Source organism: Panthera pardus, unplaced genomic scaffold (assembly GCF_024362965.1).
Source record: "Panthera pardus isolate Hobbes unplaced genomic scaffold, ASM2436296v1 HiC_scaffold_21, whole genome shotgun sequence".
NCBI lineage: Eukaryota > Metazoa > Chordata > Mammalia > Carnivora > Felidae > Panthera > Panthera pardus.
The window spans coordinates 69,598,932-69,624,828 of NW_026526777.1; the positions used below are offsets into that span (position 1 = coordinate 69,598,932).

Consider the following 25,897-nt stretch of genomic DNA (forward strand, 5'->3'; position numbering starts at 1 on the left):
CAGAAACGCTCAAGGCAGAGGCGAAGGTGGGTGACATTCATTAGCGCTTTTGTGACTCTCTTCCCAGGGAGCAGGCCCCTGGATAAAGGTTCCCGGCAGCCTCGCCTCCCCGCGGCAGGTGCCCGAGAGCGCGGCACGGCTCTGCCCCCTGTCCCCCCGGGGAGCCCTCGGCCATGTCTGCGCTCGCGGCCAGCGTATCTCAGCGGCGGGCGGCAACTCACGGTCTTGGCTCCCAGCACGAAGCCGTCAAGTATTTAGGCCAGGACTTCGAGCCCCTGAGGAGGCGGTGCTTGGACTCGGGGGTCCTGTTCAAGGACCCCGAGTTCCCAGCGTGCCCGTCAGCCTTGGCTACAAGGACCTTGGACCACACTCCCCCCAGACTCGAGGCGTCGTCTGGAAGCGACCCCCGGTAAGGAGACCGGCTTGCAGCCGTGGGTCACACGGATGGAGGGTCCTCACTTCTGGTCGGAAGTAGTTGAGGGAGAAATCATGCCCCTGGGCCCTAAGTTTCTGGGTCCCCTATTGTAGAGCAATCCTCCCCAAGACTTTCTCAGAGGCAGTGAGGTATGGAGGGAACACCACACACAGGCTTTGGGACCAGCCGCATCGGATCTGAGCCCGTGTGGCCGTGTGCAGAAACCTCACCTTTCTCATCTGTGGAATGTGCTTCAGGGTGGGGGGTGCAGAACCGTCCTCCCCAAACCCAAGCCGTGACCTCCTGCTCCGGGACCCTTGTCCGGTGACTCAACCGGAAGGATGGGGGCCCCTCTGCAGGGTGAGAGCCGAGACCAGGGCTCCGTGCCGTGTCTGGCACATAAGGCGGGTCACAAGGGACCACGATCAGTGGCCCTACGCCAGGCGCCTCTGTTCTCGCCCGCGACGGGAAAGCCAAGCTGTGGGAGCCGTCTCCTCGGCAGGGGTGGGGAACGGAGCGCGAGGCAGGGACAGCACGTGGACGTGATCAGAACCGTCCTTCGATTCCGGCTCCCGCTGCCCCAGGGTCTGCGTCCTGCCCGGTTTGCAGGACGGTCTGCTGGAGAAACCGTCACCCCACTCGCTCCTGCCAACCCGGCCCATCCTCCGTACCCGAGACCTGAGGGCTAGTCGGGGGTGTTGGCAAAATCGAGGCCGGGAATCGGTTTTGGATTCTTATTTCGAGAGTTGACGGCCATCTCGTTTCCAAGGACAGGTCGTCCAGCCTGAGTTTTGGCCGGGCGTGGGCTCCGTCCCGGGGAACGCGGTCGGGGAGACCCTGAGGAGGGAGCTGTGGTCCCAGCTGTGAATCGGGGACAATGGAGGCGCTGCACAGGGACGTCAACTGCGAGCCAGGGGACCCGGGGTGTCCAGAGGGGGGCAGCCTAGTGGGGCTGGGGACCCAAAGGGCCTGGGGAGGGGTGAACGGGGATGACGGGGGTTTCGCCGGGTGACCGAAGCCACGGGTCAGTTAACCTTTGCCAAGGTTTTCTCCTTCATCTGAGATTCTCAAAGCTCCTACCTCCCCGACCACTTTGCTCTGCCCTAAACTGAGTCTTCACCGGTCTCACTGTCCACGTAAACACGGTCGCTGTAGAGCGCACGCGTGGGTTTGCGCGAGGCTGTGCTCACACACCATGAGGTGTCACACATCCTCTGACCCTACTGACGTCACACAGGCTCCCGAGCTGGAAACGGCCCTGACCCTCCTCCGTCGGGCGCCTGCCCCGGTACCCGGGAAAACCACCCCGGCCAAGAGGCTGGGCCCCCTCCCCGGATGCCTCGGGGCCGCAAGAGTGGGGGCGTCCCGACTGGAGCTGCACTGATGGGCCTCCTTCCCCCTTCTCTCCTTCCTTCCTTTTCTTGCTTCTACTTGTGGTAAAATAAACATAGCGTAAAACTTCCCGTCCCAACCGCCTCTAGGCTTGCCCGCCAAGCACTTACCCTCTCGTGCACTGCCAGCACGCCATGGGCTCCCAAGCAGCTTGTGAAACGGGGCCTCTGTCCTCACTAAACAATGTACGTGGAACCACACGGTATTCGTCCTTCCGCGACCGGTTCATCTCACTCGGTCCGATGTCTCAGGGTCACCCTGCGGTAGCAGGTGTCAGGATTTCCTTCCTTCTGGAGGCTGAGCCCCAGTCCACTGGGGGCGGACGCCATGCTTCTCTCACTCATTCACTAATCGAGGGACGTTCAGGTGGTTTCCACCTTCTGGCTGTCGTGGATCATGCCGTTACGAACGCGGGTGTTCAAGTATCTCTTTGAGACCCAGCTTTCAATTCTTTTGGGTGTATGCCCCGACGTGGAACCTCCAGATCGTACGGTAATAATGTTTTTGATTTTTTTAAAGGAAATAAAATGTATTTTTTTTAGTTTATTTTTTAAAAATGTTTATTTATTTATTTTGAGAGAGAGAGAGAAAGAGTGAGAGGGGGAAGAGGCAGAGAGAGAGGGAGGGAGAGGCTCCCAAGCAGGATCCACACTGTCAGCGTGGAGCCCAACGTGGGGCTCGATCTCATGAACTGTGAGATCGTGACTTGAGTCGATATCGAGAGTCAGACATTTAACCGACTGAGCCCCCAGGCTCCCCTTGTTTCTTTATTCTTTTGTTATTAATTTTTTTAATGTTTATTTGTTTTTGAGACAGAAAGAGACAGAGCACAAGCAAGGGAGAGGCAGAGAGAGAGGGAGAGAGAATCCGAAGCAGGCTCCCGGCTCCGAGCTGTCAGCACAGAGCCCGATGCGGGGCTCGAACTCACAGACTGTGAGATCATGACCTGAGCTGAAGTCGGACGCTCAACCGACTGAGCCACCCAGGCGCCCCCCAACAAGTGTCCTCCTTAATGCCCATCACCCATTTAGCCCAACCCCCCACCCACCTCCCCTCCAGCAACCCCCGGTTTGTTCTCTATATCTAAGAGTCTCTTAGAGTTTGCCTCCTTCTCGGTTTTTATCTTATTTTTCCTTCCCTTCTTGTATGTTCATCTGTTGTTTCTTAAATTTCACAGATGAGTAAAGTCCTAGGACATCTGTCTTTCTCTGCCCGACTTCTCTCGCTCAGCATAATACCCTCCAGTTCCATCCGCGTTGTTGCAAATGGCAAGATTTCCTTCTTTCTCGTGGCCGAGTAACATTCCACTGTGTGTACATACAACGCCGTCTTTATCCGTTCATCGGTTCCTGGACACTTGAGTTGCTTCTGTCTCTTGGCTGTTGTAGGTGATGCTGCAGTAAACACTGGGGTTCCTGTATCCCTTTGAATTAGTGTTTTTGTATTCTTTGGATAAACACCTAGTAGTGCAGTGGCTGGGTCGGAGGGTAGTTCAATTTTTAACTTTTTGAGGCACCTCCACGCTGTTCTCCAGAGCGGCCGCGCCATTGTGTATTCCCACCAGCGGCGCACGCGGGTTCCCCTTTCTCCGCGTCCTCGCCAGCACCTGCTGTTTCTGCTCTTTGACAGTGGCCGTCCTAATGTGTGCGGGGTGGCCTCTCACTGTGGTTTTGGTTTGTGTTCCCCTGATGTTGATGCTGAGCGTCTCTGCATGTGTCCGTTGGCCACCCGGATGTCTTCCCTGGAGAAATGTCTGTTCAAGTCATTTGCTCATTTTTAAGTTGGGTTATCGGCTTTTTGGTTTCACTCGCTGCTTTGGAGGGTGATGCCTGACTCTGTTTGTACCAGGGACTTCACGCCAGCTGCCTGGCTGTGGCTCTAACGACCCTGCCTCGCACCAAGCTGTTAACTTGTACCTGTCCTGCAGGGCACGCGGATGGGGTGGGCCAAACACGCATGCACATATGCTTTGGTCCTCTTGACAGGAGATGATGCTGGCTACTTAGATGTTTCCTGAAATCATAAAATTTGGCATCCTGACCCTTTCAGGGTCTTTGCCTGTTTTGTTTTTTGTTTCGTTTCATTTTGTTTTGTTTTTTTTGCCTATTTTTATGCTGCTGAGCAGAAGGTCTGCTTGGGCTCTCCTCTCGGTGGTGGAAGACGAGTTTGCCCAGATTGAAGATCTCAGGGTCCAGCTTGTAAGCCCAGGATAAGCTTTGGCTATTCACGATCCGAGTGAGATTTTCTCCGCTGGGGCTGGACACAGACGACAGACACAACGGCGGCCGTGTGAGACCCGGGGCCTCCTGCCGCCCTCCCCATGCTGTCCATCCTCGTGTCCCCACGGCGCCCGGGCCCGCCGCCTGAGGGATGCCTGGCGTGCGCGGCCCAGCTGACAATGTTCTTTTCCGCCTATTTGTTGGCAGTTGAGCATTTGGTGGATCCTGAGGACAGACTCCGGGGGAGGGGGGTGATGCCTGCTGCGTAGTGAGGACCCAGGGGAGGGGTGGAGGGCGTGGCTCTTGGGAGGTTGGGTGCAGATGAGTGGCCGGGCCTCCCCCCGGGGCTGCCACATTCCCTCCTGCTGCTGTCTCTGGACTAATGGATTTGGCCGCATCTATTAGCACTGGTCACGCACAGATGCAGTGGAGCTTGCGCAAGCCTTCTCTAGTCGGGGGCAGGCAGCGTGTGGCTGAGAGCCTGGGTCTGGGCGCCAGGCACATCGGGATTCTGGTCCCCTCGGTGCCGTTTCCTGGCCCTGGGCCCACGAGTGAGATGCTGACCCCCAGGACCCAGTCTCGACATCTGTAAAAGGGGTAATAACATCACTTACCTGGCGGGGTTATCCGGAGGCTTGGATGAGAGAGCAGGAGTGGGTTGAGCACGGCGGCGCTCGGGGCTGGGAGCACCCCCTGGTTCACGTCAGAGGGCGAAGTACCAATAGGAACGGAACACACGGGGCCAGGGCAGGGGCGTTAACCTAACCGTGGAGTCCGGGACGGTTCATCACTGCGGACATTCGGAAGGGGGGGTCGGGAGCAGGAGCAGGAGGGCACAGGTGGGAGAGAGCAGGGCTGTGCAGGTGTGCGGGAGAGAGGGAGGCTGTGGGAGACAGAGGTGAGGCTGGGAGGTCAAGGGGGCCGGCCGCAGGGGTGGGAGTGCCAGGCAGGTGATGAGGCCGCCACCGTGGCGGTGGTGACCGAGGTGACAGCACCGCGGGCTCTGGAAGCCACGGCCGGAGCTCCTGAAACTGTCAGACGTGGGCTGATGCCCTGGGGCGCGGTGTTTCCCTGTCACCGCTGTCACCGTCGCCTGGAGTGTGCCGTCCAGTCACTTCCTGCCTCGGCCTCCTCAGGGTGCCCGGGGGTCCCTGTGCCCTGCACCACAGGCTGATACGGGCTGGAGTAACGTATGTGTGTGTTGAGATCCCTGCCCCAGCGGCATTAACACCATTATGGAGAAGGGGAAGGGGGGGACGCGTGCCTCTCTGAAACCGCCCGGGCCAGCGTGTTCCTCGGTATGTCCCGCCCGCCTTCTGGCAGCAAGCTGCGTGGGGAGACTTCGGGAACGCGCTGCGGCCACAGCTCCAAGCTGAGACGCAGTCTGCTCACCGAGCTGAGGGTCCGCACAACCCGGGAGTCGTGGCGTTTCTTGGTGCCTGTTTCCGAGGAGGCGTCGTGAATGATGCTAACCGACGACGCGATAAACCAACGTCCCCTCCGCCTGTAGGCCACGCGGTGCCATTCCTACGACAGGGTACGTCGCCTCCAGGTCTCGCAAACCACCGTCTCCCAGACCGAGCGCAAGATCTTAGCAGAACTTGGTCTGAGTCTGCTTAGATCTCAGTCTCATGAGCTTACGTCACAGGAACTGTGACTTGTGCAGCTGGGGACATCGCCATCCTCCGTGGCTGGGGGTTGAAGCCAGGGGTTTGGGTTGGCTCGACTTGGGACTCGAACTCGCGGACCTCAAGAACAGGACCTGAGCTGCAGTCGGATGCTCAGCTGACTGAGCCACCCAGGCACCCCGAGAGTATGTTTTAATGTTTATTTTTGAGAGAGAGAAAGTGTGAGTGTGGGAGGGGTCGAGAGAGAGGGAGACGGAGTCCCAAGCAGGATCTGCACCATCAGCACAGAGCCCGATGCGGGGCTCGATCTCCTGAACCCTGAGATCATGACCTGAGCCGAAGTCAAGAGTCAGATGCTTAACTGGCTGAGCCGCCAAGCACCCTGGGAGGGGACAGTCTTTCAGGAGGGTTTTCAAGGAGCGAGATTCTGTGAGACCCTGCTCGGTGCGTCCTCTCGTCTTTCTTCTCGACGTTTTTTGTCCCTCTCTTTTTAGTTTTTCATCTTCCAAATCTGTCTCCCTTTTGCTCTCCAAGAGCTGACGGTCTGGAGGCCGGGAGGCCCCAGCACCTGGCATCAGCATTTGCAGCTCTGAGAACCCCTGGCTTGGCTGACACCAGGGCGTCTCTCAACTGCCCCTGGAGGTGGCCGAGAGGGACCCGGACAGAGCTGCAGGCCCGCCAGCGGCCCAGCCGCATAACCCGCGGTTCTTACAGCGAGGTTGCGAAGTCTCCATGTGCTGAGAAAACGCGGACAAGACACGTGTGATCGAAAGCCGGCATCTACCGCGACCTCCTACCTCCTCCCCCCATTTCCCCATGGTCGGTCACAGAGGGGTGTCTGTTCCTTGAGGGTCCACCCTCGCCCTGGACAGTCTTCCGGGGCAATGCAGACCCACCTCTCCCTTGGGGACAGAGCCGTGGTCAGCCCCTCGGACAGTCTGCATCCTCTCCCACCCAGAGAGCCCCAGACACAGTCCCTCTCGGGTGTTTCTCGTTTTCCCCCTGAGCGTACGCGGCCTACACCCGGCTTTTCTCCGACTCTTCCGTGAGGGTCGGTCCTGGTTTCCCGAGCAAAGGCCGGAAGCACCTTGAGTCTCAGGACCGGTTCTCCCTTTGCTCCCGCCTTGCCCTCTTGCCCGCCTGCCGAGCTGTGCGCGGAGCGGGCTCCCGGACGAGTTGGACAAGCTGCTCGGGGGAGTACACCGGCCTCGTGTTGGGGGTTTCACCGGAAGGAAGGACTTCTCGTGGGGCCCGGAGCTCCAGGCGGATGGCCCGCGGAGGGGCGTGAGCGCAGGGAGCGCGGCTGGGGTGTGTGGGTGCATCACCGCGAGCTCTCGCCTGAGGTCACACCCCACGCCCCAGCGCCTGGGTCAGTGCGAGGGGCCCCCTTCACGCTGTCAGGCGGTTAATGAGCGTCCGCGGGTGCACAGCACTAGTTGGGGCGAGGAAACGCTTCTGTAAGCCTCTCTGTAGGTAGGGGTTCTGTCTGAGAGGTGAGCTCACGAGTCACCACATTATTGCCGGGGCCACTGCCTTTCGTCCCTCCCTGCCCTGCATCTCCGCTCTGCACCCTGGCCGCCTTCCCCCTCCGCACCCCTGCTCCGCACCCCGGCTGCCTCCTCCCTCCTCCAGGCTGCAGAGTCCTCGGCAGGTGATCTGGGCTCCTCCCAGGCTGAGCCCTGACCGTGACGCTCCCTGACCTCCACTCCTTCTGGCACCGGACGACTAGTGACTCGTGTTTTGTCCACTCGCTTTCAGGAGCTGTGTGCCAGCCCTCAGTTTATCGTTGATGGAGCCAGGCGCGCAGACATCTGTCAGGGAGACCTGGGTGAGTACGGGGTCGGCCACAGCCCTCTTTGTCCGTGGTCAGGGCGCGCGTGTGGCCGTGTGCTGACTGACGCGAGATCAAGCCGTTGGACGCGCCATCGCCTGTGCGATTTTCTGCGTGGGTCTGCGTTTCTGGGCGGTTGTCTTCACTGTGAGTCTGCACAGCTGAGAGCGTCACTCCCCAGTGGGGTCCCCGCATGGCACCCGGCCCCTCCTAACGCAAGAGTCACGAGCCGGGATGGCGGGCGCACGGTGGCGACCGTGCTGCGATGCGCTTCGAGGCTGGTTGCCTGTAAGTGGACGTAACTCGCCCATGGAATGGCCACGTCTGTATAATTGTGGTCTGTCCACGGGACGGTTCTAAACTCCGTAGGAAGACGAGGATCCCGTTTTCTCGCCAAGCTGTGTCTCGTAGCCTGGAATCCTGCGAGAACAGCGTCCACCTCCCAACCTCCCACGCTCCCTCCGAATCAGATGCACTTACACTTAGAAAATCGTTTATCCCAAGTTTTTGCTAAGTTCTGGCCTCGGGTGGGGGGCCGAGGCTCCCCTTGAAGGTGCCTCAGCGCTGCTGGCCTCTCAGCCGCCCCCGGCCCGCGGGGTCTGCGCACGGAGTCGCCCGACGCCGACGTCTCAGGGGACGGGGTGGCCCTCGGTCGAGCTCACTGGGCTCCTGACCGCCAGCCCGCGCCGGCTGCAAGGCCAGAACTGGAGATCAGGCACCGGGTGATCCAGTCCCACCCGGAAAACCAGCAAAGCAAAAGGAAGCATCCACACAGACCCGGAAACCCTGTCTTCCCAGGAAGCCCCTCCCTCCTCTCCTGCTGGTTCCAGCCGAGAACACCTGCTCTCCTCAGCCTGCCAGAAGGTTCTAGGAATTGGAAGTTCACAGGGCATTTTATTTTAAGTGTTCCCACATTCTGGCTGTTACACGTGGAGCAGACACCGCCTCGGCCGGAGCCCACAGAGCGTGAGAGCAGAGCGGTTTGGACGTGGCCGCGGCCTCCGTGTCCCAAGCCCTGTGACTTCTGTGCCCCTTGCGCCCGGACTCACGGCCCTTTTACTTCCAGCCAAATGTTTAACCTAATTAGCATGCGTCTCAGGGAAACAGCTTTGAATGTCCACTCATAACAGCTCCTCGTTATAGACACGTTAACTTTGGGAAAGGTATTTAACAAGTGCCTTTTAATTGTCGGCCTGAATAGAGGCTCTTGAGTAGTTTCGAGCAGGGAGAGGGGAGGTTTCCAGAGGAGGCCTGCGTGTTGCCACGGTGAGCGCATGCAGCCGCGGAGCCAGACATGGACCAACTGCCCTCAGAAGCCGCCTCCTGGGTAGTGAGAGGGGCCGCCAGCCGGTGCCCCGGGGGAGCCCAGCCTCCGCGGTGGCCTTTCGAGAGCGGAGCGTAAAGGGGCTGGAGGGCGCGTGCTGGGGGCCTGAGGGCCAGCCGGGCGCCCTGGGCCCTGGGTGGAGGCCCCCGGGGGAGGCTCCCCATCCGACCAGGAGCCAGGCGGCCCCGGCGAGTCAGGGCGCACCTCCCACGGTGTTCGTCCAAGTGCTGAGAGTCCGATATAGCACAGGGGGCCCTACTCTGGGTTTACTACGTTTTTATCACCATTGCTACCCCCGGTCTATCATTTTGTTATTTCGGATGCACGCCGTTCACCAGTGACAAATCCCGGAGAGTGTGCGGTGAAAAGCTAGCTGCCCGCCTCCCCGGGGCCCCGCCGCCCTGTCACCGCCTCTTGTCCCGCCCGCTGGCTCATCGCGTCCTTGCACTGGAGGCAGAAAAGTGTAGGCACCGCTGTCTGTTCTCTTTGCGCTTAACCGAGTGCTGGTCTTCCCACAACGTGTCGGAACAGCTCGGTCCCCTTCCCGCTCAGCCCTGTCCCGTCTTGACATCGCCTCCCGAGCCGTCTTCTCCTTTGCTGTTACGACACGTGTAGCAGCGGATGTCCTTCTTCCTCGGCCCTGTCGCGCGTGGGTGCCTGTCCCTGGGCCTGCGGCACCGCAGGTTCAGTCCGCGGGGCGCCGATCTGCCACCCGCCGGGCCGGGCCTGCCTCCCGGAGGCGTGAGCCGCTCCGCGCCCAGGGGAGACTCTGGGCTCACCTCCGGTCCAGGGCCTGGCCTTCTCTGGAGGCACAGTTTTAGGAGAATAAAGGCTGGGAAGCGAGTGATGCTAGCCAGCTCCTAGCGCCGCGGGCCAGGAGCGCAGGAAGCGCCCGTTCTGGGCCCCTGAGGGGCTCCGCGACCGCGACTATGGGGCAGACGTCTCCGCCAAGTGGGTTCTGACGCTTGCTGCCTTCAGCAAATGGGGAGCAGAGACTTCCGGAGTCCAGAGGGAAATTAGATCACTCCTTTTGTTTTTTGTTTTAGGTTTATTTATTTATTCTGAGAGAGACAGAGAGAAGACAAGTGGGGGAGGGGCAGAGAGAGGGGGAGAGAGAGACTCCCAAACACACTCCCCTCTGCCAGTGCAGAGCCCGACGTGGGGCTCGAACCCACAAACTGTGAGATCACGACCTGAGCTGAAACCAGGAGCCGGACGCTCAGCCGACCGAGCCCCTGGCGCCCCGGAATTAGAATGGTTTCCGAATCACGACTGCTGCTGCGGAGCAGGGTGAGGGAGAAGGGCCCCCTACGAGGCCCTGGTGGCTCTGGGGCCTCTGCCCTGCTTCCTCTCTGCCCGGCAGCGGGCGCGGGCGCTGAGTGTGGGCGTGGGCTCCCCGGGGGCTCCCCGCACCTCCCTGGAATCGCTGTCCTTTCTTCCTGGTTGTCTTTCTTCCGGGTCAGGCCCTGTGTTCTCGTGAAGGGGGCGTGGGTGGCCCGTTCCCCACGTCTCCACAGAGAACGAGCAACAGGTCCTAAATCCCGGCTCCTTCTCTGAGGCGTTCCCCTCGTGGATTTCTCCGCGTGAGTCGGCGCTCCCGCGAGGGGGCCACAGCGGACTGGTGTCTCTATCCTTAAAACGCTCTCCGGGACGCCTTAGATCTGTGGCCTCCTTTGAGGAGGGCGTGAAGTAAGTCAGTTCATCAGGACTGGCGACCAGGCGGCCTCAGCACGTAGAGAGCCAGACCCCTCACGGACTCTGGTGGGCGCGGGTCAGGCCTCCAGGAAGCGCTCAGCCGCAGATGGCCGTTCCCGCAGCCAGGCCTGGGTGAGGAGGGCGAGGTTCGCTTTTGCCAATGGGGCCTTCTCCTACTTAGGGTGGTCCCCCTTCCCTCCATTTGATACCTGGTGCTCAGTGCCCCTGCGCTCGGACCCACTATCACAGTATCCCGTCTACTCTGAGGAAGGGGCCCAGGACAGTCATTTACACGTTAGTATGAATCTGAGCCAGTGGTTACAGGAGGATTTGTGTGTCCTGTGTGGTCGGAATGGTTGCAGGCAAAGATGTGCAGCAGTGACAGCCGCGGATCACATCACAGTGGTTGTAAATACCTCAAAATACCGCTTCAATTTCTACTCATTACCACCTCGTAACTAAGCTGTCACCAGGCCCCACCCCAAACCTTTTACATCGAACGTTGACAGAGAAACACAAACCTTCCTGTGTCGTAATTGAAAAAACATTTTAATAACGGTTTCGATACAGTTTATGATGTCCTGTTTTTCATGTTATGCATTTAGAAACATTATTCTATCCGTCCCTCACGGGCAGAGATGCTGCTCAGCTCCGCTGGGGTCACTGGGTCTGAGGCCCGAGGCTCCCTGGCCCCCCAGGAGCCCTGCCCTTGGCTGGGGAGTGACGCTCACCGAGGCCAGTGTAGAACTTTGTCTGGTCCACTAGCAGAGAGAGTCCGTCCGGGGTAACCGCTTGGTCTTCCAGATGCCTGTCCCCCTCCCGTCTCCTGCCCCCCCCATGCTGCTGGGCTGGCCTGACCACACTCGGCAGGGTGTGTCTGTGGTGGGCGAGGTTCCTGCCTGGGCCTTCTGCTGCCACATGCCTCAGGCACCACGCTCCTGGCCTCGTGTGCTTTGCTGAGGCCACGGGAGGCCTTGTAGGTATCTCTGCCCTCCCAGGGCTTGTCTCCTCCTCGCCAGCTGGAGGCTGCCTGCCGGGTCCGTGCAGATGGTCCCTCCTCACCGGCTTCCGTCTCGGTCCCCGTGCCTGTGGGCTCTCGGTCCCTGTGCCCACGCAGCCCCCCGGCACCTCCTCCTTGCTCTGAGCTTGGAGCCCCTGCTCCCACTGATCCCCACCCGCCTTCCCAGAAGCTGTATCTATGGATGGGGTCGGGGTCGAGGTACCCTGAGGACATTACGTCTGCTGTTAACCCCCGCACGCGCGTGCACCTGTTATGTCCCGATCCCCTCTGCCAGCTGGGGATTTATATTCATATGTATTCTTAAATATTCCTCTTGTTACAAGTAAGTCCTTTTTGCTCAGTGCCAAATGATCCTGTGCAGTGAATCATGAGGTACAAACCCATTTTACAGATCAGAAAACCCAGGACCACAGGAGTTAAGTGGGGCTGCAGGTGGCTCAGCAGACAAGTCCGAACCCACGTTATTTCTGCTTTTCTGAGCTTGTAGGGACCGATTCTCAAAGCTCTGGTCCCAGTGGCCTGCAGACTGTCCCCCACAGTGTGGGGTTTGGTGGTGACACACAGAGCAGGGCCCCCAACCTGAGGGCGGGAATCTCCCACAGGTGCGTTCTCCTGGAGGGGGGCTGGGGCTCTCACCCTGTGACTATAAGGGCCCAGAATGTCCACGGAGGCTCGCGCTCCGGTCCCTCGGGGCACAGGCACTGCTGACTTGTTCACTCGCTGGCCCCTGCACCGCCCAGCCCGCCTGGGCAGATACCACGACCAAGTGGCAGTGTGGTCAGGGAACAGGTGACGATGACCAGGGTGAACAGGAGCCAGGGACGCCCAAGGCCGTGTCCCAGCTGCCATGTGTCCCAGGCTGCCGGGCATCTGGGCTCTGGGCAGAGCCTGGGAGAGGGCAGAGAGGTGTCCGTGGGGCAGAGGCTGGCCCCAGAGGAGGCCGGGGCTCTGGGGACCCGGTCACCCGGTGACTCCGAGGTTTGGAACTGTCTGACTTTGTCTCTGCTTACAGGGGTGAGGGCTGGCATCAGCGTGCCTTGGAGGGAAGGAAGAACGGTATAATTACAGGGCTCGGAGGGCCTGCAGGAGGCCACGAGGCCACGTTCCCAAATGCGGGTGGGCCTGAGACGGGTCCTGCTGTGAGAGCGTCTCACGTGGGCACCCGGGTGAGACGAGACCCCTCTGCTGGCCTGGGCACCAAGCCAGAGCGGCGAGAGGGAGAGGAGGAGCAGGGGAGAGGAGCGGGGCTCCCGGAAAACTCTGTGGTGACAGCGTTAGAAGGATCGTTGTCACCACCAGGGACGTGTTGCCACAGAGCCACATCAAGCTGTCTTGTCCGACCTCCCTCCAGCGCAGACCCCTCCTGTGGGGCTCTGGCTTGTCAGCCCCCCGCTCCCTGTGCCAGCATGCCCCTCCCCCAGCCCCGGGGACGTGTGCGATGTCTGGGGGCGGTGTGGGTCGTCTCCGTGGCCTGGGGTGGGCTGAGCATTCTGTCACACAGCAGGATTCACCCAGGATACGGGAGCTCAGAGACCCACGTCTGCTTCTGGTCTTACCCGGCTGTCTCCGCTGTCCCCGTGTGCAATGTCGTTGCACAACAGCTAAGGCGTGAGACCTTCTCCCCAGTAATCAACACACGGGTTTTCGAATCACTTCTGACAATTTCGTGCCGACCCACGTGATTTCATTCAGGTAGCATTTTATCCTGGGGTCTGCGAAAGCGTCCGGGCCCGCTGCCCGCCTCCACTGGGCTGTCCGTGCAGCCGGGGGAGGCTGGGAACTGTGCGGGAGGGGACACCCCTGTGCGTGAGTGTTTTAATGCAGCCAGAGGCGGGAGGCCTGGAAGGCGCCAGACGCGGAGGGGAGGAGGCCCGGTTGGCTTTGCGCCAGAGGCAGAGCTAAAACAGCACCTGCTGGTGACGCCCGGCAGGCGGAGGCCTCGGCCGCTGTCGAGTCTTGAAGGTGGACTTTTACAAGGTGGCGCAAAGCCCTCCATGCCCTGCGCTGTTCTCAGCGGGACCCCGGCTCTCTGACCACGAGTTGGGGGGAACGCAGACCGTCCGATTACAGGGGTTCAGCCCTGTCTCTGAGGGGCTCCCATCTCTTTTGGGCCAACGCTCCTCATTCAGTAGCCCTTTTTGGGGCGCTTTCTTGCTTCATAAAGGCCAGCCCCTCCCCAGCCTCCCTGAGACGCCTGAACACAAGGAAGGCCAACCGTCCCCTGGGCGGAGGAGAAGGGCCACGAGTTTCTGACTGCAGCCCCGTGTGTGGCCTTCCCCCGGGCGGTTCTGCGACACCCACGGGCCGTCCTGTGATCCAACTCAGTTCTGACGTTATCTAGGTGGAGTCAGACCCACCAGCCCCAGGCTCAGCCCTAGGAGACCATCCCCGCCTCCGACGCCAGGCTCAAGTCCACGGGCTCACCTGTGCTTCTGACCAACTGGCTGTGGGTGGGAAGGTCCCACGACCCCTCCTTGGGTCAACGTGCCCGAGCGGCTCTCACTGCGCAGGCAAGCATTTTACTCTCTGGAGCTGGTTTCCTAGAAGAGGATGCACCTCACGAACAGTGACGGGGGAGAGGCGCAGGGTGAAGTGGGGACGGGGCGGGGGCGCCGGTCTCCCCGAATCTGCATGTGTGCACCAGTGACAGACGCCTGATGGATAGGATCATTGGCTGCCGGGGGATGATGGGCTCCCAGGTCCGCGGGGGGGGGGGGGGGGTGGAGGGGGGTGGGTAAGGGGGGACTGAGGGCTCCGTTCCCCTGGCAACCAGTTAGGTAGGTCACCTGCCCGGGGTGGGGGAGGGGGACTGAGGGCTCCGTTCCCCTGGGAGCTTTCAAAGCCACCTCATTACCGTAACAAAAGAGTGAGTGACACTGTCTCCCCCTGCTTCAGCCTGGGTTACCATAACCGAAGAGTGACACTGGGTTTCCTGAGCCCTGAGCCCAGAAACAGGTCAGAGACTGATTGTCACTCGTTACTATAAACGTCAGAGCATCACAGGCTGGCTGGTGCCAGTGTGGTCCCTGGGCTGGTTCCGGACGTGGGACTCTGTACCCTCGAGCCCGTTCTCCTGCTACAGCCCGGGGTTCCCACACCCGACCCCGCAGCCACCACAGCTCTGGGGGGCGGGGGTTCACCTGCCTTGTTCCCTCCAGGCTCCCTCCTCTCCACCCCACCCCCACCCCCAGGCTCTGTGCATCCTGTTCCCAGAGTCCCGGGGGCCCCGCCCACTGCTGTGGCTTTGTCTCAGCCCTTCTGCTCTTTACTCTGGTTCCTGCTGTTCAGCTTTGAAGGGGCCCCTGCAGGGGATCCGGCACCTCACCTTTCTCCGTCCTTCCTCCCACCTCCTCCCTGCGCCCCCGTGGCCCAGACGCTGCCCCCCCTTCTCCCTCGGTGTCTGAGTTCTTGACACGCAAGGTTCACAGTAACACTGGGTGTTCAGACCTCAGGCTTTGACTCTGATGTGTCAAGGGAATTTCTGATTTAGCGACTTCTGTGTCAAAAGCCTGACTCAGGATGGCTGTCTTTTCGCGGACTTAAAGCCTCTTTTGACAGAGCACCTCATCGTTAGGGCTCGGGTCTGCCTGCTGCTTCGTGGCCCTGAAGCCCGTGGCTGCAGGGGTGGAGGGCTCCCGGGCGTCCTGATTTCAGTGGGATAAAAAATCACTTTGTTATTTTTTTTTTTTTTTTTTTTTTTTATTTTTGGGACAGAGAGAGACAGAGCATGAACGGGGGAGGGGCAGAGAGAGAGGGAGACACAGAATCGGAAACAGGCTCCAGGCTCCGAGCCATCAGCCCAGAGCCTGACGCGGGGCTCGAACTCACGGGCCGCGAGATCGTGACCTGGCTGAAGTCGGACGCTTAACCGACTGCGCCACCCAGGCGCCCCTCACTTTGTTATTTTAATAGACATTAGTCCCCTTACAGTATAACCTGAGTGAGAGTGGGAGGAATGAAGCTCAGGTGTCCCCGACTTCCCCTGAGGTCAGGGACCCGGGACCCCCCAATTCCAGCCTCCTCGTTGCTCCAAACTCTGCCCCTCCTGCGGCCGGACCTTGCTGGAAGGTGGCTGGCGAGGAGGGACTTGTCCGTCACAATTTCCCCCTCTTTCCCGCCCGCCTTGTTCGTCACCAAAGCCTTGTGGCTGCTTCTGGAAATGGGAACATGGCTACAGATCACAGCCGTGTCCCTCTTGAGATTCATGTGGCCCCGGCTTCAAGGCAGGTCCCCAAACAAGTGTTGGAAAGTTCTGAGCAACAGAATACATGTCCCCCCAGGAGCCTCTCCAAGGGGAACATCCTGGCTTGGCGTGTTCCTTAGAAAGAGCATCCGCTCACGCCTGGCTCACCGGGGCTGGTTGGAAGCCCAGAGCCTGTGAACCCACCGCGTGCACTCCGAGCTCTGCGTGAGCACGAGGGGGGGCCCGCGAGACGTCAGGACTGAGGCAGATGAAAGGAAGATTAACCTCCTTGAGCTGGGCAGCCCCGTTTGATGTCAGCCACTGAGGGACGCTTAGTTTCCGTGACTTGACTTATAATGTCTGAGGTGTCGGAGGCGGGCAGCCGGGAGCAAGGTCAGTGCCAGAGGCAGCAGGGCGGGGGGGCCGCACCTGGCTGTGAGGGCTCCTGCCTCCCGGAGTGGCCACCCTGTCAACCCCTCCCCGGGGGCACAGGCCAGGGTGACTTCTCTTGTTATCTCCCCCTGCCCCCAGGTTTAGGGGCGAAGGCCCCGACGTTGGCAGAGGTGGGATCTGTGGGCCCAGAGCATGTCCCCTGGGGCCTCGCTTCCCCACAGACCCGGGAGACTCAGGAGCAAACACAGAAGGTGCTCCTGGGGATTTGCACAAGGACAAGATGTAATCTATTCATTCATTCCGTCACTTGCTTATTTATTTTTGTCGAACACTCATTGAGCCCCTACTATGGGTCAGCCGTCTGCGGGGGATGCCAGACAAGGAATCCACATCCCTGCTGGGGCTCCAGGAGGGTGCTCCACCTGAGGGGGGAGGCGGGGTCACGCCTCGGCTGAGCACCTGCCGTGCAGAAGGAGCTCTGAGTCCACACTGGGTGCTGACCGTGACCCCGAGGTGCACAGAGCGGTTTAGATACGCTCTTCGGGAAACACAACGGAACAGAGGGACGTGTGGCTGGAGAGGGGCGGGGGTGTGGCAGTGACTTGCAGGCAGAGGGACCAGGGACCGAGGGGTCAGCCACCCAGGGGGAGGCGAGGGCACGCTCGTGCACATCCGAGTCTGACCGGAGGTCAGGTTCTTGGTAGGAGAGGAAGGAGGAAAGCTGGAGACGTGGGTCACGTTCGCGTGTTTTCTGTCTTTCCACTGTCGACCCCACCAATTGGGTGCGTGGAGGTGACACGGTCAATTTTCAGGGATGGGGCGGGGGGAGCAGAGAACTTCCCAGGACTCCCAGGGAGGGTGCAGGGGCCGCCGTGACCTTCAGATGCCGGAGGACGGGGTCCATCTGACCCTGAAGGGTGGACTGAACAGGACGGTGAGGGTCAGAGAGGGCAGGGACCCTGCGGGCCGGCCTGACCAGCGTCCCTGTGTCACGGCGCAGGTGACTGCTGGCTCCTGGCGGCCCTGGCCTCCCTCACCTTGAACGAAGAGCTGCTTTACCGCGTTGTCCCCAGAGACCAGGACTTCCAGCAGAACTACGCGGGGATCTTTCATTTCCAGGTATCGTGCTCTGCTCGTGGCCCTTGAACAGCGTGGGGATTGGGGTGCAGCCGGAAATCTGTGGATGACGTTGGACCCCCCCAAATGTCACTACTGTTAACTTACTGTCGACCTGAAGCCGTCTCGATAACGTAACCAGTCGATTCACACGTAGTTTGTGTGTTACGTGTATTATACACTGTGTTCCCAGAATAAAGTAAGTCGGAGAAAAGAAAATGTTACTAGGAAAATCATAAGGAAGAGAAAACACATTTTCAGGACTGTGCTGTATTTATTGAAAACAGTCCACGCATGAGCCGTTCTCACTGTGCAAACCGCGTGGCCCAGGAGCAGCTCCCGCCCAGACCCATGGAATCTGCGGGGGGCCGGGGGCCCGGCGGTCCCCCCGGGGGCTTCTGGCGCTCCCCTGGGTCTGAGAACTGCGGCCCCCACGCATCCGCGCTCCCCGGCTGTGTGGCCTTGAGGAGGAAGCCCCTTTGGGTGAGGGTCCCGGGGCGTGGGGCCCGGTCGCCGGCTGCGTCATGTGGGCAACTTCCCGCCTCCTGCGTTTCCTGCTTTCTCGTGGGTGCAGAAGACCAGGGCCCGCCCTTGTGGGAGCTGGGAGCTCAGGGGGGGCGCTGCCCCGTGTCTGTGCGCCCGCAGTTCTGGCGGTACGGCGAGTGGGTGGACGTGGTTGTGGACGACAGGCTGCCCACCGAGGACGGGGAGCTGCTGTTCCTTCGCTCCGGGACGGGCGGCGAGTTCTGGGGCGCTCTGCTGGAGAAGGCCTACGCCAAGTGAGTGACCCAGGAGCCAGAGGAACAGACCTCGGGGCCAGGAGGTCACGGCTCAGTTCTGTCCCCCGTGACCGCATGAATCGGGGGCGAGCCCCTCAGCCTCCGTGGCTACTTTTGTCCCCTTTGGACCCCACGCTCCCTTCCAGGTCCAGGCGTATTTTTACAGGAGTGAGGAGGACGAGTAGGCGGGGCACTTAGATGCTGACCTCTGCCCTGCGGCCTCCCCCCCTTCCCGTGGGCTCCCCACGTGTGATCTGACGCGTGTCACTTTCTGGCTCCCTGTCCTCCAGCCCCATTCCTCCAGCCCTCTTCCCAGAGCAGGCGCCTGGGGGACTCCCAGCCTGAGGGAGGGGCCCCCTCATCCCTGCCTGTGCTCCCTGCCCCCAGGGTCAGCTGTGCAGAGGCTGAACTTTGCTTTTAAAGGGGCAGGTGGGTGGCTTGGTGACAGATGACCTGACATTCGTTCCTGCACCTTGCTGGCCCAGAGCAAACTCGGCAGAGGGCCCTCCCTTACCTTCTGGTCCACGCCGCGTCCCAGCCCCAGCCCCCACGGCCCCCTCGCTTGTGAATGGCGCGCTCTTTCCTTCTTTCACAGGCTCAACGGCTCCTACGAGGCTCTCACTGGAGGGTCTCTGGTGGAGGGGTTGCAGGATCTCACAGGCGGCATCTGTGAGTGTTATGACCTGAGGAAGCCTCCGGCCGGCCTGTTTCAGATCATCCGGAAGGCCCTCCGCGCGGGGTCTCTGCTGGCCTGCTCCATTGATGTGAGTCAGTGTGGGCCCCTCTGTTCCCCTCGTGCGGCAGGGGAGGGGCTGGGCAGGCGAGCGGCCAGGAGGCTTTGGGCCAGAGCAGCATCCAGGCTGAAGGGGCAAGTCTGGTGACACATGGGTCCCAGCACGCGGGGGCGGGTTGGGACCTGATTAGTGGGTAGAACGGGGCTCCCATGAGGAGTTAGTAGCCGGGGAGCAGCCCTGAGAACGGAGATCTGCTCCCGGATCCCAGCTCCCTCCTGTGCTCCCCCCTCTCTGCTGAGTAACCGTGGGCTTTAGGAAACAGATTTAGGAAACAGATAAATGACGGACATGCTCGACGGGCTTTGGGACCCCTGAGGAAAAGGGAAGCGGTTCTGGAACCAGGGTGCTGGCCGTCCCGACCCTGGGGCGGCGTGGACGGACGCACTTTTCTGCAACGTCTCTGCATTAGCGTGTCTTTGGTGGAGAGACGGTGCAGGGCCTGGAGAGAAAGGGGGGAGAACCAGGCTTGTTCAGAGCAGCCGTCCTGGATCGGCAGCACGGGGTCACCCTCGGGGAGCAGGTGACGCCCCAGTTTCCGGGGGCATCTGGAGGCTGTGAGCCTGGAGCTGTGGGCCTGCTTGGAGGGGCTGGATGGGGAGGGCTCTGCTCCCTGAGGTCACTGCTGCACCTGCACCCCAGCACTGCACGGGGCCCGTCTGGGCGGCGTGTCCTTGGAAAGCCTGTAGGGGCCACCCAGACAGGGTCAGGATCAGGGTCCTCATTCCCCATCAGGTCTCCAGTGCAGCCGAGGCAGAAACAGAGACCACAACCTGCCAGAAGCTGGTGAAGAGCCACGCGTACTCGGTCACTGGTGTCGAAGAGGTAAAACCGGGGAGGGGAGGGGAGACTGCAGGTGCCCAGGGCACCCTGAGAGGGGCCACCTCTGAGAGGTTCCCTGCCCCCCGAGGTCCCTCTCTGGCTGCCCCTGACACTCACAGCAAGGGCCCTTCTGGCCTTGTGGATGACGTGGCCTGTGTGAGCCTCAGCTCCGTGGGCTCCGAGGAGATGCGGCCTGGGGGGTGGGGGTGGGGGAAGGCCCTGGAGAAAGTGTAGAAATTGTCAGATTCCACACTCATCGCAAGCGTGTGTATACAGGTGAAGGGGTGGAAACCCGCACGACCCCGAAGGGGATAGAGGCAGTGATGTCTGCTCTCAGGACGGGGCGTAACAGCGGGAAGGAACACAGGTTTTCCCTACTCTCCAACCCGAGCAGAAAGCAGGGGCTGTGGTTTTCAGTATTTTTAGTTACTGGACTCTTCCCACTTCCCTAAAAGGATTTGCAGTTTTTACAGAGAAAAGCACAGACACTGTCACACCATAGCACGAGGGTAAATACACCAGACAATCCAGGGAAAAGACAGTGCTACCGTTGAGAAATGAATTTTGCTTTGGGTTTCCCTCTGGCCAAGGCAAAAAGGGAAATGCGATGGGTATCTCAGTTTTTGTTATTTATTAAAATGAAACAGGTGTTCGTTGCATGCGTTTGTGTCCCACAACTGTCCTCTTTAGTGAAGCCAGTTCTCCAGTACAGATTGAGCGTGAATGTGTAAGCACAGGGCTGGGTGTCACGGGAGATACAAAGGAAAGCACGACACCGAGGACCTAATGATTCGTTGTGTCTGTGTGAGCGGGTGCAAATGCTGGTATGAGGGCTCCTAGTGAGTGTTCAGTAACCACCAGGGAGGTAGGAGGTGTGGGCTTCATAGACAACTGCCCAGATGCCCACCCTCCCTCCACCACCTGCTGACCCTGGATAACTTAACCCTCTGAGTCTAGGATTTCTGAGCTGCAAAATACAGGTGCTAGCAGCACCCAGCTCGTAGGACCCCCATCAGGTTTATTTTATTTTATTTTATTTTATTTTATTTTATTTTATTTTATTTATTTATTTAAAAAAATTTTTTTTTAACATTTATTTATTTTTGAGACAGGGAGAGACAGCATGAATGGGGGAGGGTCAGAGAGAGAGGGAGACACAGAATCTGAAACAGGCTTCAGGCTCCGAGCTGTCAGCACAGAGCCCGACGCGGGGCTTGAACTCACGGACCGCGAGCGAGATCATGACCTGAGCCGAAGTCGGATGCCCAACCGACTGAGCCACCCAGGCACGCCCCCCCCCCATCAGGTTTAAATGAGGTGATAGTGCCCTTGAACTGCTTAGCGCCCTGCTTAGTCCGGAGCACATGTTCCGTGAGTGCTGACTGCCATGCTGCTGGCATTTGTCTGGAGGGCGCCTGTCACCGTTAGGTTCGTTCCAGCCGATACGAACTTGTTAGACACACTACATGTCCAACCCAATGGTGGAAAACAGAGCAGTTGGCCGCATCCTGAAAATGTGTTAAAATAAGGGTGTGGTTGTTTAGGGGCATTGAAAGTTGAGTGGGAGCCCCCTCTGGGCAGACGTGGGGGTGGGGCAGCCCGGACACAGCAGCTCAGGTGCTTTTGCGCGCCCGTGGACCTTGCAGGTAGATTTCTGGGGCCATCCCGAGAAGCTGGTCAGACTCCGGAACCCGTGGGGCGAAGTGGAGTGGACGGGGGCGTGGAGTGACAGGTAGGCTCTCCCTCTCCGTCCTCACCTCCCCCTGCAAGGGCGGCTCGCGGACACGGTCCTCTTGAGACCGAAATCGCCGTGAGCACCGTGGCACTTTCTGTCCGCGAGCGGGCCTGTTCAGAGGGTGCTGCGTGGCTCCGGGCTGGGAAGGCACAGCTCACAGCACGTGGTGGGGTCTCTGCCTGGCGTTTGCAGATCTGGCAGCTGGGTTGGAATTTTGCTTGTCACTGAAGTTTGCCTGTTTCCCAACTGCCACACCGCGGTGACCCCAAGGGAGGCCAGACCCTCAGGTCAACGCCTCCCAACTCACAGACCCTGGTCTCTGACAAAGGCCAAGCTTGGGAAGTGGGGTCCACCCCCAAGGGCCACCCCCAAGGGCCAGCAGGCAGTGGTGGGTGGACGCGAGCGAGGCTCTCACTCACCATGGGACTCCTATTGGTCCTTCCGGCAAGGTCACGAAGGACCGGACAGGCTCCCCTCAGGCAGGCCTCCCGCCCTGGATGAGGAGCCACTGGAAATGAGAATGAACTCCCCTCCCTCCCCTCAGTGCGTCCTTAACCTGGGGGGGGGCAGGGATCTGAGTGCTGTCTGTGCGTCCTTAACCTGGGGGGCGGGGAGCCGCGTGCTGTCGGAGCTCAGCGATCGTGCTGGGCTCTGGGGGGCCTTTGGCACGTGCAGCCACACGTCACCAGTGCCCACCTGCCTGCCTCCCTTCAGGGGTGCGCCACCAGAAACAGGTGTCCCTGGGGCCACAGATTCTGATGCCCCTGCCTGAGGCTGAGCAAAACCCAAAACCTCACTTCTGCCAACGGCCCAGAAAGGGCAGAAATCGAACGAACCGAAACTCCGAGTTTTGGCCGTTTCGGCCGACGGCTGTTTGGCCGGAGGGCTTGTTTGAGCCCGGCTCCTTTCCTGACGGCTCTCAGTCTCTCAGAGGTTGGGGCAACTCCGAGCGGAGGCGTGGGTGCAGGTGAGGGTGCAGGCGGGGACCTGGCAAGGACGTGGGCGTGGATGTGGGTGTGGACAGGGGTGTGGCCGGGGGTGTGGGTGCAGGTGTGATGTGGGTGTGGACGCGGATGTGGACAGGGGTGTGGCCAGGGAGTGTGGGTGTGGAGAGTCGTGTGGACGTGGGTGTGGGCGTGGACACGAGCGTAGACAGGGGTGTGGCCGGGTGTGGGCGTGGCCACGGGCATGCATGCCTGACCAGCTTCCGCAGGCCTCTTCTCTCGACCGGCTGCTGTCCTCCGGACCGGGAGCCTCAGACAGACACGGGAAGGGGCCCCGAGTGTGAACTTAGGGTAAAGTCCCTGCCGCACAACTGGGGTCGCCCTGCAGGTGCCGTGGGGTCCGTGTCCCCGGCCGGCGTCCTGTCCCAGGTGCGTGCCCCTCGCCCCCACTGTCTGTTCTGCCTCTGCCTGCTGGGCTTCAGCTCCCGTCTGTCTGTGGCCCTCGGGGGACATCTGTCTATTCTAAACAAAGTGCCCTGCAGGTGACCTTGCTTGGACGACCACCTCGGCTTCGATTCAGAGTATTTCAGGGCAGCCTGGGGGCTCCGTTGGTTAAGTGTGGGACCCTTGATCTTGGCTCAGGTTCATAGATCTAGCCCAGCGTTGGGCTCTGCGCCGACAGCACGGAGTCCGCTTGGGACTCTGTCTCCCTCTCTGCCCCTCCCCCCACTCACACTCTTTCTCTCTCTCAAAATCAATAAATAAACTTAAAAAACTAATTTTATGATTTCCACCAGTGCACCAGAGTGGAATCACATCGATCCCAGGCGGAAGGAGGAGCTGGACAAGAGAGCCGAGGACGGGGAGTTCTGGTGAGTGCCGTCTGCAGGAATGTTCCGGAATGTGACAGGGTCCCCTTGGGGGCTGTTCTTCCCCCCTTTACTCCCCTGCCTTCGTGTCTGTAGCATCGAAGACGCGCTGTCTGGGCCCGTCCTCCCACATTCCCACATCTGTCCATCGGGCAGAGTGCTAAGCTGGGCTTAGCAGTGAGGCAGGGGGACTCCCTCATGGCGGGCAGAGGCAGGTGACAGGGATGCCATGAACGTGACGTGGCCTGGGGACGTGTCTGCAAGTCATTGCTTGGAGTTAAGTCAGAAGACGCCTGCTCAGGCTCCCAAGTGGCCGGCCCGGAGGCAGCACCCGCATGCGGTTGGGTCTCGGCCTGGTCCTTACCGCGCAGGGGGGCGGAAGGGGGGCTCCCTGATAAAACGGAGGCGCTGACAGTAGCAGGGACTCGGACAGCAGCCCCGCGGGTGCAGAGAGGGTCAGAGCCGGCTGCGGCCGCCCCTCTGTCCTGCCCGCAGGCTCCCCCTTCTCTCCTCTCAGCCCTGCTCTCTTGACCCCCAGCCCTCTGCCTCTTCCGCCCCCAGGATGTCATTTTCGGATTTCTCGAGGCAGTTCTCCCGGCTGCAGATCTGCAGCTTGTCCCCGGACTCCCTGAGCGGTGACCAGCTGCACAAATGGAACCTGGTCCTGTTCAATGGCCGCTGGACGCGGGGCCCCACCGCCGGGGGCTGCCCGAGCTTCCCAGGTGAGGCAGAGGGCCGAGGGGGCCCAGGCCCTTCTGGTGCGCCCTCCCAGGGCTGGCTCCCGGCACAGGCCCCGCGTCTCCCTGGGCTTGGGGGCCCCGGCAGCCCCCCACCCGAGGCCTGAGCCCAGCTAACACCGTCCCTCAGCTTCTGCGTGTTCAGGGTGTCCTCAGGCCCCCCACCGCCCCCCGCCCCCCAAGGGCCTGCTTCTTCTTGTTTAATGTGCCCTCGGCCCCCAGTGCCAAGGCCCCCTGCCCTTTCCTTGGGCTCCTCCCGGCCCCTGGTGGACAGCCTCCCGACTCCGAGAACGTCTGCTGCTTCAACACGCCGCATCCCCCAGGGTGCGTGTGCGCCTGGGCGGGCAGTGGACACGGAGGCGGAGGGGCCTGAGCCTGGGGGTCTGGATGGCCCCTCCGCCCTCTCCCGGGGCCACCGGAGCCCCACCCCGGTGGGGACAGCCTGGTACAACCATCCACATCTGCACCCCTGGGCCCTCGTCCAGCTGTGGGTGGGGGGCCCTCCTGGCTCCCAGGACGGCACCGACACACGGGCGCACTGAGAAACCCACCGCATGTCTCTAAGGAGAAGTGGAGGAAAGCAAAGCCCACTGTCTGCACCCCTCCCTCCCCGGAGCCCCACCCACCCCTGCCCGGTTCCCTGCCCTCCCTGCTCTGAGGCCTACGGCCCCACCGGCTGGTGGAGACCATCGGCCCCCCCAGGCAGAGCTGGGCCAGGGCTGTGTCGTGCTGTGCACGCGGCCCCGTAATAAAGTCCCGCGTGTGTGCAGGCCACGTCTCCTCCTTTGTCACCCCCTCCCAGACCCAAAGCCCCACTCTGGCGGCAGAGACAGCGGGCGCCCACCTGGCTGAACAGGTGCCGGGCCCTGGGAGCGTCGTTTGGTACAGTGAGAACACCCACCTCGGAAGGCACTTTGTAAACTGGGTAGTGTTCCGTGAACGGGGTGTAGTATTTTTGCGGCCCATTCTGTTCCTCCGGTTCCGTTAAGGAGTGAACAGAAAATGGAGGGATTGCGGTAAGGTTGCATTTGGGAGAAATTAAATATGCTCGCCATTAGCAAGCTCTCAGAGAATGCCGGGAGATTTGCAAGGATCACTTAGGGGCTCAGAGCCATGGGGGACAGAGGTCTCTGCACACAATCCCGGTCACCTCCGCATCCTTCCCGCCCTTCTGCGATGGCTTCCTGAAGCCACAGGGGTTTGCCTTTGAAATCCACACACTTGTGCCCGAAATAAACAGTCCTGACGTGGGGATTGGGAAGGCGGGGTCGAGTACGTAATATCACCACTGATAATCCGTGGTTCTTGGTCCCCTGCGTGGGCCGTGTCATTTCGTCCAGTTGGGCCCTTCCCAGAAGGATGTGAGAGCCCCCCCATCCCCTCCCCGCCAGGGCCCTTCCCAGAGGATGTGAGAGCCCCCCCTCCTCACCCCCCACCCTTGTCTTCTCCCCCCAGGGCCCTTCCCAGAGGATGTGAGAGCCCCCCCTTCCTCTCCCCCACCCAAGGTCCAGTCCCCCCACCGTCCCTCCCCCCAGGGCCCTTCCCCAGAGGATATGAGAGCCCCCATCCCCTCCCCCCACCAGGGCCCTTCCCCAGAGGATGTGAGAGCCTCCCCTTCCCCTCCCCACCCAGGGCCCAGCCCCCCCCCATGGTCCCCTCCCCCCAGGGCCCTTCCCCAGAGGATGTGAGAGACCCCCACTCTCCCCTCCCCCTGAAGGCTCTTCCCCAGAGGATGTGAGAGTCTCCCCTTCCCCTCCCCCCCAGGGCCCAGCCCCCCCACTGTCCCCTCCCCCCAGGGCCCTTCCCCAGAGGATGTGAGAGCACCCCACTCTCCCCTCCCCCCCAGGGCCCAGTCCCCCCAATCCCCTCCCCCCCAGGGTGCCGCCTGGGTAAAGTGCTTGAGGCCCCGCGTGGAGATGCCCGTCGGGCCCCTCTTCGGTTGCGCTCTGCCACTTCACTCTGTCACGGAACGCTGTGTGCCCTTGGATGACCCATCTGACCTC

At 60.9% G+C, this 25,897-nt stretch overlaps 1 protein-coding gene across 1 annotated transcript; it reads left to right on the forward strand.

The window, feature by feature from the left end:
• Positions 1-24,663, forward strand: LOC109258916 (calpain-8). The gene is given in 10 exon segments (XM_019436138.2): positions 1-339; positions 342-409; positions 7,413-7,482; positions 17,102-17,220; positions 17,863-17,996; positions 18,592-18,760; positions 19,523-19,612; positions 21,256-21,341; positions 23,086-23,160; positions 23,719-24,663. Coding segments are annotated over 10 exon segments (1,260 nt in total). The 5' UTR covers positions 1-173; the 3' UTR covers positions 24,002-24,663.
• Positions 24,664-25,897: the final 1,234 nt, after the last annotated feature.